At 37.0% G+C, this 13,444-nt stretch overlaps 1 protein-coding gene across 8 annotated transcripts in view; it reads left to right on the forward strand.

Annotated features, from left to right (window-relative positions):
* Nucleotides 1–13,444, forward strand: part of DOCK7 (dedicator of cytokinesis 7) — a 209,569-nt gene that overhangs the window by 176,738 nt on the left and 19,387 nt on the right. For all 8 annotated transcript variants that reach the window (XR_011565855.1, XR_011565854.1, XM_070786430.1 and 5 more), the window contains 5 exons: nt 18–107; nt 224–460; nt 795–938; nt 1,627–1,733; nt 11,158–11,325. Coding sequence is in view for 6 of the 8 variants with exons in the window: in XM_070786430.1 (XP_070642531.1) it covers nt 18–107; nt 224–460; nt 795–938; nt 1,627–1,733; nt 11,158–11,325 (746 nt within the window). In the remaining 2 variants the exon portion in view is untranslated. The remainder of the gene's footprint in view (nt 1–17; nt 108–223; nt 461–794; nt 939–1,626; nt 1,734–11,157; nt 11,326–13,444) is intronic.

Below are 13,444 nucleotides of genomic sequence, written 5' to 3' on the forward strand. Positions count from 1 at the left end.
CTTTTTCTTTATTTTAGGGATTTTATGGAGAAAGATTTGGAGAGGATGTAGTTGAAGTAATCAAAGATTCTAATCCTGTGGACAAGTGTAAATTAGATCCTAACAAGGTATGATTGACAGACTGTGATGCCCCATAGCTGCATCTTTGAGACTCTGATTTTGTTGGAGGAAGACTAAACAATAATTTAACAGTGAATAAATGAAGAACTTTTTCATTTCTCAGGCCTATATTCAGATTACCTACGTGGAACCATACTTTGACACATATGAGATGAAGGACAGAATCACATATTTTGACAAAAATTATAATCTTCGTCGTTTCATGTACTGTACACCCTTCACTTTAGATGGTCGTGCCCATGGGGAGCTTCATGAACAATTCAAACGGAAGACCATTCTGACTACTTCTCATGCCTTTCCTTACATTAAGACAAGGGTCAATGTCACTCACAAAGAGGAGGTAAGACTCCAAAGAGGGAAAAAGAATTAGTGGAACAAATACATTGAAGCCATGTGAGAACAATGTGGACATAGCATTGTGTATGGTAACATACTAGAATTTGACCCATTTTTAAGTCATTAACTTTCAGCTTCTTTTCTAAGTCCCTCATTCACCCTCAGCTTATGCTTTAAAAGTTTTTTTTTTTTTCATTGAATGATCCAAAGTTTCAGGATATATTATTAGATAATACTTCATAGTTGCCACTTTTTTCTTATTTTAATTGATTGTGCATAAAGCTCACTAAATATTTTTCAATCAATCCACTGGCCTAAATAGATGTTATTTCACCCAGATCATCTTAACACCAATTGAAGTTGCTATTGAAGACATGCAGAAAAAAACTCAGGAGTTGGCATTTGCAACACATCAAGATCCAGCAGACCCAAAAATGCTTCAGATGGTTCTCCAGGGGTCTGTAGGCACAACAGTGAATCAGGTGGGAGTGTTTGCTAATACTGTGTGATTTTAGTTATAAATGGAATTTGGAATGATTACAGTATTATATTTTCCAGAAATCACAAATGTGTTACATCAAGTGAAAATATGTTAGAAGTAGTTGCACAGACACTGAAAATATAAGAGGTTAAACTGAAATAAAGATTTTAAGGCCTTTACCTCCTAAAAGTATATGTGATTTAGAGTTTTTACTTCCAAATGATATACTTACGCACAAAAGATTACCTTTAATTCCAAATATCCTCCTAATATTATGAATGCTTTGGGGAAACTGTTTTCGCAAAGTAAAGTGTCTAATAATCAGTGGACTGACAGCTGATTGTCCATAGCCTGATAACTGTTATATCTAAGATAAAGAATATAAAAAATACAAGGCAAAAGGCATTAATGAATACAATAGTTAGTGCTTTGTCTCCTACTCATTTTCTTTGAAATAAGAAATAATAAGTTAATTGCTGTGGGCAAAAGTATAGATTTGGCATCGGGAAAAACTATAAACATATTGTCAGAATTGGTCTCTGAAAAGTTTTAATATAGACATAGTCATATATGTATTAAGCTTAAATGCACACATCTCGGTGCTAAGAAAAATGGATTTGGTAAATTCTATTTCTGTGAATATTTAAAAAACAAAAACATACTTTTTGTTTTATTTTCTTATTTTACAGGGGCCTTTGGAAGTTGCCCAGGTTTTCCTATCGGAAATACCCAGTGACCCAAAGCTCTTCAGACATCATAATAAACTGCGACTTTGCTTCAAAGATTTTACTAAAAGGTATTCAAAGTTTTCTACATAAAGATACTCAAATTGAGAATGTCTAATCCACAGTTTGATATGAGTCATAAGGGATTATTGAAAGGAGAAACTATAGGAAAATGGTTCACAATGAGACGTAGTCTGAGTATAACTTACTACTCCATATGTATTTTATATATATATATATATGTATCCATGCCCCCCAATTCTCTATGTAATGCCATGTTTTAAATTTTGAAAATGAGAGAAACCTCGATTCAGGAAATCTTTAACTTGAAACTATTATTAGTTTGACATTTAACTAGTTAACTTTGAAAGCTGTTATTTATTTTGAACATTCAGTGTGAGAGTTTCTGTCTCTCTTCCCTCAGAAAACATACAAGCAGCAAACTTGGAAGCAAAAAATTTGTCTTCAGATCTTATCCTTATATGTCTCTTTTCCACGTCACTTAATCTTTATGATCCTCTGTTTTTAATGTATGAAGTAAGGATATAATATCTACCTCACACAGGGAGATTGTGCGAATTAGATGAAATAATACTTGGATGAATTGGGGCCTCCCAAAACACCCCCAGATGGGATGATTTGCTAGGAGGACTCAGTGGACAGCATATAGTCATATACATGGCTATGGTTTGTTAACAATGAAAGAGTTGAAAGTAAAATTAGCAAAGGGAAAGGGCACGGGGTGAAGTCTGGAGGAAACCAGGTATAGGCTTCCCTGGGTCCTCTCCAAGGGTGGTCACTTAGACGTGCTGATTGTTCAGCAAAGAATCGTGGCAGCATGGGGGAAATCATGTCCACCCGGGAAGCTAGTAGAGACTCAGATGCCAACCAGGCTTTTTGTTGAGGGCTAGTCCAAAATCACTGCAGATGGTGATTGCAGCCATGAAATTAAAAGATGCTTATTCCTTGGAAGGAAAGTTATGACCAACCTAGATAGCATATTCAAAAGCAGAGACATTACTTTGCCAACAAAGGTCTGTCTAGTCAAGGCTATGGTTTTTCCAGTGGTCATGTATGGATGTGAGAGTTGGACTGTGAAGAAAGCTGAGCGCCGAAGAATTGATGCTTTTGAAGTGTGGTGTTGGAGAAGACTCTTGAGAGTCCCTTGGACTGCAAGGAGATCCAACCAGTCCCTCCTAAAGGAGATCAGTCCTGGGTGTTCATTGGAAGGACTGATGCTGAAGCTGAAACTCCAATAGTTTGGCCACTTCATGCGAAGATTTGACTCATTGGAAAAGACCCTGATGCTGAGAGGAATTGGGGGCAGGAGGAGAAGGGGATGACAGAGGATGAGATGGCTGTATGGAATCACCGACTCAATAGACATGAGTTTGGGTAAACTCCCGGAGTTGGTGATGGACAGGGAGGCCTGGTGTGCTGCGATTCATGGTGTCACAAAGAGTCGGACACGACTGAGCGACTGAACTGAACTGAGTCAATAGGTATCTTCTCCCTGACAGTTAGCAAAATTCCAGACTCCCAAAAGGAAAGCTGGTATTTAACAGAAACTATAGTGTTTATATAAAATGTTCAGGCACAGTGAGCCACTGTTTCTGCATATGATAGGAACCCTTCCCAAATCCAGATTCCCAGACTGTAACCCAGGGCCAACCTTGCAAACAGGCCTTTTTAGGATAGCAACCTCAGGCCTGCCGTTACCTCTTTTGCTTCACAAATAACATTTGGCACATAATGAATAGGTGTTCAGTAACTGCAAAATTTTGAAACAATAGGGGAAAAGAATCAACAACTTGATACTGATTCCTGCTTCACTCACACTATCAGCACAAAAGAGGGAATGATCATTTTACATGGTGATGTCAGGGAATATTTCACACAGGAATTAACATCATAAACAAAAGTACAGAGTACAAAGTATTAAATGTTGCTGTTGTGTCTAACTCTTTGCAACCCCGTGGACTTTAGCCTGAAGGGCTCTTGTGTCCATGCAATTCTCCAGGCAAGAATACTGGAGTGGATTTGCCATGCCCTTCTCCTAACATCATATATGGACCTTTAAAATTAGAGATACCAAGGAAGCATTTCATGCAAAGATGGGCACAATAAAGGACTGAAACAGTATGGACCTAACAGAAGCAGAAATATTAAGAAGAGGTGGCAAGAATGCACAGAAGAACAATACAAAAAAAGATCTCAATGAATGGGATAACCACAATGGTGTGTTCACTTACCTAGAACCAGACATCTTGGAGTGTGAAGTCAAGTTGGATCATAGAAAAAGCAAGAGATTCCAGAAAAACATCTACTTCTGCTTCATTGACTACATTGAAGCCTTTGACTTTGAGGATCACAAACTGTGGAAAATTCTTAAAGAGATGGGAATACTAGACTGCCTTACCTGCCTCCTAAGAAACCTGTATGCAGGTCAAGACAACAGAACTGAGCATGGAACAATGGGCTGGTTCCAAATTGGGAAAGGAGTATGTCAAGGCTGTATATTGTCACCATTCTTATTTAACTTTTATGCAGAGTACATCATGTGAAATGCTGGGCTGGATGAATCACAGTCTGGAATCAAGATTGCTGAGAGAAATATCAATAACCTCAGATATGCCAATGACACCACTCTTATGGCAGAAAGTGAAGAGGAACTAAAGAGCCTCTTGATGACAGTAAAAGAGGAGAGTGAAAAAGCTGGCTTAAAACTCAACATTCAAAACACAAAGATCATGGCATCTGGTCCCATCGCTTCATGGCAAATAGGTGGGGAAACAGTGAAAATAGTGACAGACTTCATTTTCTTGGGCTCCACAATCACTGTGGATGATGACTGCAGCCATGAAATTAAAAGACGCTTGCTCCTTGGAAGAGTATGACCAACCTAGACAGCATATTAAAAAGCAGAGACATTACTTTGCCAACAAATGTCCATATAGTCAAAGCTATGGTTTTTCCAGTAGTCATGTATGGATGTGAGAATTGGACCATAAAGAAGGCTGAGTGCCAAAAAATTGATGCCTTTGAATGGTGGTATTGGGGAAGACTCTGGAGAGTCCCTTAGACTGCAAGGAGATAAACCAGTCCATCCTAAAGGACATCAACCCTAATTATTCATTGGAAGGACTGATGCTGAAGCTTCCATACTTTGACCACTTGATGCAAAGAATCAACTCATTGGAAAAGACCCTGATGTTCGGAAAGATAGAAGGCAGGAGGAGATAGGGGTGGCAGAGGATGAAACGGTTGGATGGCATCACCAACTCAATGGACATGAGTTTGAGCAAGCTCCGGGAGATGGTGAAGGAGAAGGAAGCTTGGCGTGCTGCAGTCCATGGGGTCACAAAGAGTCAGACACAACTGAGCAACTGAACAACAAAAACAATGGACCTTGAAAGACGAATATTAGTTTTTCAGTCAGTAAAGAGGGGAGGGATATACTAAAAACAAATAACCAGCATGAGCAAAGTTTAGATCTGTTCTGAGAAAGATGAATAGTGAAGCTGGAACTGTAGTCTCTGAAGACAAGTAGTCAAACACTGGTGGAAATAGACTAAGTACCATTAAGTAGATGACTTGTTAACTAGCGAAGCAGCATCAGAACCATAGTCAGAAGCCAGTCTTGGACTTCCTATTCTGGTTTCTCTTATATTATGAACTGTGGTTTCTCTTATCAAATCATTCACTGAAAGGGTTTATTTGGGTAGCAGTAATTTCACATTACAGCACTTTGTCATCAGGAAAATAGGAATGCTAACTTGTTCAAGTCTCTCAAGACAGTATTTTATTCTCACTGCAATAGCTGTCATTAATTGTTATCAGTTACTCCTGCATGAACATGGTAAACATCTTTTTAAAAACTTCAGATAGCTTTATTGGAAGTCTGGGATTTTATAATCTGATTATTGAGCTAGATGACCTTATCAGTTTGGTTATAGAAAACATGGCTCCTAATGTATGTTGAAGATGAACGACCAGAGTAAAGAAAGCAAGCTTCTTTTTGTAGAATTGACTGACTTCTGTTGTGACTGACATATACACACTATTATATATAAAATATCTTCCCTTGTAGCTTAGTCGGTAAAGAGTCTGCCTGCAGTGCAGGAGATCTGGGTTCAATCCCTGGGTCGGGAAGATCCCCTGGAGAAGGAAATGGCAACCCACTCCAGTATTCTTGCCTGGAGAATCCCATGGACAGAGGAGCTGGCAGGCTACAGTCCATGGGGTCGCAGGAGTCAGATACAACTTAGTGGCTAAACTACCACCACCACCAAGGACCTAATGTATAGCACAGAAACTACTCAGTACTCTGTAATGACTTATATGGGAGGAGAATCTAAAAGAGTGGATATATGCATATGTACAACTGATTCACTTTGCTGTACACCTGAAACTAACACAGCATTGTAAATCAAGCATACTCTGACAAAAACTTTTTAAACATTGATTTTATTATTTGGGACGTTTCAAATACGAACCAAAAAAACCCTACTGTGATTGTGAGCTGGATGATGTTGGAACAATACATACTTCTTTAGGTCATAGATACTAATAATGCTTATTTTCTTTCTATTTTTTGGGGAATTTTTACTATTACTACAGTTCTAAAACAGATCTCCTCTTTTTTGTGTTTATTTATGATAAGGTAATGAATTCCTATAGTTTGCAGGTCTCCTTAAGGGTTACTATAAAGAAGGTTTTCTCTTTTAAATTACAAAAAGGCAGAAAGCCAGACTACATGTTTTAAACCTTACAAGTCAGCGAATACTGTATTTTTGATTTTTGTGTGTATATATTTTATGTTAATATGCATATTTGTTCTACCACAACTGTTATATATATAAATTCTTATTTTTTCAATTAAGGTTAAAACTATTATTCTAATAGTTGTATTATCTCATCAAAGATCTGAATTTAAGTTGAATTTAAGTGTGGTATAGTAATGAAGTGTATTTTTTTTCTTTTGCCAAATTAAAGTATTAAGCTCAAGATTACAGAGCCAAAGTACATGAGCATTTTTATCGGCTCCTAATATGTAATCTGTTCCAAAAAGTTCTAAGTAGGAACAATGCCAAGAATGCAAATGTACTACTAGTTGCAGTACACCTTACTTTATGTAATGCTATTTAAATATGGTGTCTCTTGTTAATCAGTTTAAATGGTACTTCAGCTTGCATTCTTTTATTCCTAAAAACAATAAACATTTTTTTTTTTGTATTTACTCTTTACATACTCTTAGGTATATAAGCTCTAGAAATATCTCTTGTACATCCAGAAGTAAAGAAATAGTTGAATAGTATTCTTTATAACTAAAAAACGACAACAAAACACAAAACCAGGAGACAACCAAGATATCCATCAACAGAAGAGTAAATAAATCATGGCATATCCATAGGTTCAATTTCAACCAGATAATACCACATCTTTTTCCAAAGTGCGTAAGCCAGATTTAAATTCTCACCAGTAGTGTTTGGGAGAGTTCCTATTGCAATGTAAAGTGGAAGTGAAAGTGAAGTCGCTCAGTCGTGTCTGACTCTTTGCAATCCCCTGGAGTGTACCAGGCTCCTCCATCCATGGGATTTTCCAGGCAAGAGAACTGGAATGGGTTTCCTTCTCCAGGGGATCTTCCCGACCCAGGGATCGAACCCAGGTCTCCTGCATTGTAGACAGACGCTTTTGATATTATCTGACAACCTAATTTTTACCAATCTAGTGGGTATGAAATAATATGTAATTATAGTTTAAATTGGGAGAAGGCAGTGGCACCGCACTCCAGTACTCTTGCCTGGAAAATCCCATGGATGGCGGAGCCTGGTAGGCTGCAGTCCATGGGGTCGCTAAGAGTCGGACACGACTGAGCGACTTCACTTTCACTTTTCACTTTCATGCATTGGAGAAGGAAATGGCAGCCCACTCCAGTGTTCTTGCCTGGAGAATCCCAGGGACGGGGGAGCCTGGTGGGCTGCCGTCCATGGGGTCACACAGAGTCGGACACGACTGAAGTGACTTGGCAGCAGCAGCAGCAGCAGCATAGTTTAAATTTCCTTTTCCTGGATTACCAGCGAGGTTGAACATCTTGTCATGTGTTTATTAGCTATTTCTCTTTCCTCTCTGTAATGTTCAAACTTCTTTTATTTGCCATTTTCCTACTGAATTCTTTTCCTTACTGATTTCTAAGGGTATTTACATACTGGAAAAGTAATCCTTTATCATTTGTATCACAGACATCTTTTCTGAACTTGGGGCTTAGCACTTTTTTTTTTTAATAAACAGAAGTTGTTAAATTTAGTATTGCAAAATAATTCCATCTTTCTTGTTACGACTCTTGCTTTTTGTGTCTTAAGAAATTTTTTACCCAAGGTCAGAGTATGTTGACTTCCTAAACATCTATATAATCAGATCAGATCAGATCAGATCAGTCGCTCAGTCGTGTCCCACTCTTTGCGACCCCATGAATCTCAGCACACCAGGCCTCCCTGTCCATCACCAATTCCCAGACTTCACTCAGACTCACGTCCATCAAGTCAGTGATGCCATCCAGCCATCTCATTCTCTGTTGTCCCCTTCTCCTCTTGCCCCCAATCCCTCCCAGCATCAGAGTCTTTTCCAATGAGTCAACTCTTGGCATGAGGTGGCCAAAGTACTGGAGTTTCAGCTTTAGCATCATTCTTTCCAAAGAAATCCCAGGGCTGATCTCCTTTATAATGGACTGATTGGATCTCCTTGCAGTCCAAGGGACTCTCAAGAGTCTTCTCCAACACCACAGTTCAAAAGCATCAATTCTTCGGCGCTCAGCCTTCTTCACAGTCCAACTCTCACATACATGACCACAGGAAAAACCATAGCCTTGACTAGACGAACCTTTGTTGGCAAAGTAATGTCTCTGCTTTTGAATATGCTATCTAGGTTGGTCATAACTTTCCTTGGGCTCTCAAATTAAGTATAGCCCAAACAAAAGGGGAAGAAGGCAAAAAAGGCCTTTTTACTTTTAAAAACAATTCTTTCAATTGATTTTTGCATATGCTTCAAGGTGGGGGCCAGTTTGATTTTTGTCCATACTGATAACTGAATATGATGTGAGATAGCAATCAGATTTCTGTTCCCATATGGTTGTGCAGTTGACCTGGCACCACTTATTTCAAAGATTACCCTTTCTCCACTGCTTTGCAGTGTTAATACATCAAGTGCTCACTTTGTGTGCATCAGTTTCTAGGATTTTTTTCTTCCATTGTTTTATTTATCTCTTTGACCAATATGCTGTCTTAATTACTACAGCTTTATAATAACCTTTTATATATGATAGACCAATTCCTCTCACATTTTGTTCAAGGAAAGAGAATTAACTCTTCCAGTCTATGAATACAGTACATTTCTCCATTTACTTATATCCTCTAAATGTTTTTCTAAAATTTTTCTGTAGAAACTTTATATTTTCACTTATTCTTTGGTATTTGATATTTTTATACTTTTGTTAATGGTATTTTAAAAATTACATTTTGGGGGACTTCCGTGGAAGCCCAGTAGTAAAGAATCTGCCTTGCAGAGCAGGGGCCATGGGTTTGATCCCTGGTCTGGGAAAATTCCAGTTGCTGCTGGGCAACCTAGCCCATGTGCCACAATTAAGACCCAACACAGCCAAATAAATATTTTTAAAAAATAAATTTATTTTCTATTTGCTGGCATACAGAAATACAATTTATTTTTACATGCTTTACATGAGAATATTGCCAAATTCACTTGTTAATTCTAATAATTTATATGTAGAACCTTTTTCTTACTGTACTGTTTAGGATCTCTAATAAACTATGCTGAATAGGAATAATGATAGAGGGCATCATTTTCTTATTTCTGATCTAAAAGAAATTTTTTCATCGTTGAGTATAATGTTTTCTTCATGTATTTTGTAGATATTTTTAATTAAGTGAAATAAGTTCCCACCAGTTTTTAGTTATGCTACAAGTTTGTCATGACAGTATTTTAAAATTTTATAAAGTGGATTGTGTGTAGGGAGTAGGGATGTAATATAGTGTTAGGACAGTTTCTTATTATTTTGTTTGGGAGTTTTGCAACTGTTTTCGTGGATGAGATTGAATTACAAGTTGTTTCTTATAGCCTCCATTAAGTTTTGATATCCCAGCCTTGAAAAGTGAGTTTGAAACTCTTCTCAGGAATAGGTCTTTATTCCTCCTATAGTCTAGAATAGTTTTTTATATATTCAGAATTGTCGTGCTACAATGGGATTATCTATCCTTAGACTGTTAAGTAGAATTTGCCTGTTTGTGTTTTCTCTGTGGGTAGATTTGTGATTTGACTGATTTGATGTATTTAATGGTTTTTGGATTATTCATATTTTTACTTGAGTGTTTTGGTAAATCTAGAAAAGCAGAATTTCAGATTTATTTACATTAAATTATACCTAATATCCTCTGTGCCTGTATAAACTTCTGCTGTATTTGACGTCTCATTTTTCATTTCTAGAAGAGGATACCTGGCCTTCTTTCATTTATTCTTGCCAGAGTTTAGTCTATTTTTTTAGATTTTTCAAACAACCAACTTCTGCATTTTTTTAAATATAGAATTATCATACTTTAAAATTTTGTTTTCTTCCTTACACTTAGAGTTTATTCTTTTCAAATTGCTGGTTAGCTCTTCAGTTTTAGCCTTCTCAGTATAAGCATTTAAGGCTATATATACATTTTCCTCTAAGTATCACTTTAGCTGCATTCTACAAGCATTGATATGTATACTTTTTTAAACATACTTTTTCCATTTATCTATTGGAGTCCAGATAGTTTTTTTTTTAATATCTGAATTGAATAAGCAATCTCAATCTATTCAATTTTTGTTTGTTTCATTAATAAGTCACGGCCTACTCTTTTGTGACCCCATGGAGTATATAGCATGCCTGGCTCCTGTGTACCTTGGATTTCCCAGTCAAGAATATTATAGTGGTTGCCATTTCCTTCTCCAGGAAATCTTCCCAACCTAGGTGTTGAACTTACATCTCCTGCATTGGCAGGCAGATTCTTTACCACTGAGCCACCAGGGAAGTCCATCTATTAATTTAAGAAACTTCTATTTGAATACAGGCAAACTACTGTGCCAGATGCCATTGAGTAAATAAGTATGGTTATATACCTTAAAGAACTTTCTAGTGGTGATATGTGTGTGTGGGGGGGAAGGGGGTGTCAGATTTAATATTAAAAAATACGTAATTTTCAACTGTGAAAATTGGAAGTGGAAGGTAGATTTTAAAGAAATCTGTTGAGCCCTGCTTCCCTACCCTAAACCTAATTGCAGGAGAGGATGTTTCATATAAAACAGAAAAACTGAATGCCCTCATCATAGTGGAGATGTATGTGTGTGTGTGTGTGTGTGTGTATATATGTATATATGTGTGTGTATATATATATATATAGCAGTAAGCCTTCAAACTATGTCAAAAGAAATCTTTTGCTGACACACTGTTTTCCCTAGGTGTGAAGATGCCTTAAGGAAAAATAAGAGCTTAATTGGGCCAGATCAAAAGGAGTATCAAAGGGAACTGGAGAGAAATTATCATCGCCTTAAAGAGGCCCTACAGCCTCTGATAAACCGAAAGATCCCTCAGTTATACAAGGCAGTATTACCTGTTACCTGCCACAGGTATGCATGTTTTTTTCTATTACTTTGTATCTTCAGAAAAATGAAATCCACTTGAATTATTTAATAGTGAATTTATTTACCTTATATTAAATGGCTTAAAATATTATGTCTTCTGAAACCTAACAAGTCCAACTTTTGTAAGCCTTCTATCAGCTATACCTGAATCAGCCTACCAGATAAAAAGTCTGTGAGAAAGAGAATAATAAAGTCAAGTTCTCATACTAACCAGGACACCACACATAAGTTTCATCTCCTAAAACTGTTTCTTCTAATGTCCTGTCAAAGTTTCTGGTATTTCTGTTGAGAGAATTTGCTAGAATATACTGAAGCCAGGTATTCATTTCCATTATCCCTGACAGTAAATAGTATATAATATGTCCTTCTAGATTTGGATCAAAACAGCTAACTGCACTGAGTATCAAGAAAGCTTCACTATTTCCTTTATTTTCTCAGTGCGACAAAATTAGAAGTGGAAATAACTTGGAATTTTCTACAACTGATCCTAATTTGAGTAGATAATTTAATCTAATTTTAGACTTCTCTGTAAAATAATACTTGCCTTGAAGAGGTTGTTGTGGAAATTAAATGGCATGTAAAGTTCCAAGGACAGCTCTTAATATTTTTACTTTTAACCCCTGAATTCTGGACAGGGCATGATAACTGCTAAAAGTAAACTGCATTCTTTGCGTTTTTAAATTAGAATGTACATACATCTCTTGAATAATTATGGCACCAATATTTTACCACCCCCTTTTTAAAAAATTATAACAGTGAAGCTCTTATACTTACTTGATCAAATATTTGGTAGGCATTTGAAATTGCTTATATAAATAGCATGTATACCATTGATACATAAGAAAATTAAGCTGGCTATTTGATTATCTGGTAATATTCCCTGTTCTTCAGTGATAGAATATTTGTGTACTTCTAAACCTCTGGAAGTGTATAACAAATGCATGCTGTATGTCATGTCCCCTGCAGGGAACATGTAGACAGACCATGTACAGGAACAGGAGACCAAACGGCCTGTTTTAGAAAATTCCATGGATGGAGGAGCCTTGTGGGCTACAGTCCATGGAGTCACAGAGTCAGACAGGACTGAGCGACTTGACTTTATTGTTACAATGATGCAAGACAGCCTAGGTGGTTTCCTCTTGAAACTCTTGTTGGGAAGCAACACTAGTCCCCTCCACTTTTGGCTTCCTTTGGAATGTCTGACTACTTCTTGCCTCTACCTACCTTCACCAGTCTTATATTCATTGGTCAAAGGTCCTGGGATAGAGTGCTGGGTCCCTGAAATAGTGAGGTGTCCTAATGCTAGTCTCACTTCCATCAAATTTCTCAAACTCCTTTTAGTGGAAAGACTATTGTTTCTGTCTGAAGGAAGCTTCCCTTACACCAGTATCCTGAATTGTGCCTTCTTCTATCATGGTTATTCCTCCAAGCTTTAGTTTTTAGTATTTGCAGGCAGTTTTTTGGAGTTTAGAAAATACTTTTTCTTGATAAACTATCTTCCAAGACTGCTATTTTCACAAAATAAAAACACCAAAACCAAGTTTTGAGAGTCAATGCTGAATACAATCTCTTTGTATCTGTCCTCTCCTTTCCTAGAAATTGTAAATCTTAAGACATTAACGTTAATGTTAGGAAAGATAAGCAAAACTACCTTCTAAATTTACTTAAAAATTTTTTTAAATTTAAAATTATTTTCAAATATTTAAATTTAAAAATTATTTTAAAAATAATTTTCTAAATTTATCCAAAAGTCTACAAGCAATAAATGCTGGAGAGGGTGTGGAGAAAAGGGAACCCTCTTACACTGTTGGTGGGAATGCAAACTAGTATAGCCACTATGGAGAACAGTGTGGAGATTCCTTAAAAAACTGGAAATAGAACTACCTTATGATCCAGCAATCCCACCGCTGGGCATACACACTGAGGAAACCAGAATTGAAAGAGACACGTGTACCCCAATGTTCATTGCAGCACTGTTTATAATAGCCAGGACATGGAAGCAACCTGGATGTCCATCAGCAGATGAATGGATAAGAAAGCAGTGGTACATATACACAATGGAGTATTACTCAGCCATTAAAAAGAATGCATTTGAGTCAGTTCC

This window comes from Bos indicus, chromosome 3 (genome assembly GCF_029378745.1).
Source record: "Bos indicus isolate NIAB-ARS_2022 breed Sahiwal x Tharparkar chromosome 3, NIAB-ARS_B.indTharparkar_mat_pri_1.0, whole genome shotgun sequence".
NCBI lineage: Eukaryota > Metazoa > Chordata > Mammalia > Artiodactyla > Bovidae > Bos > Bos indicus.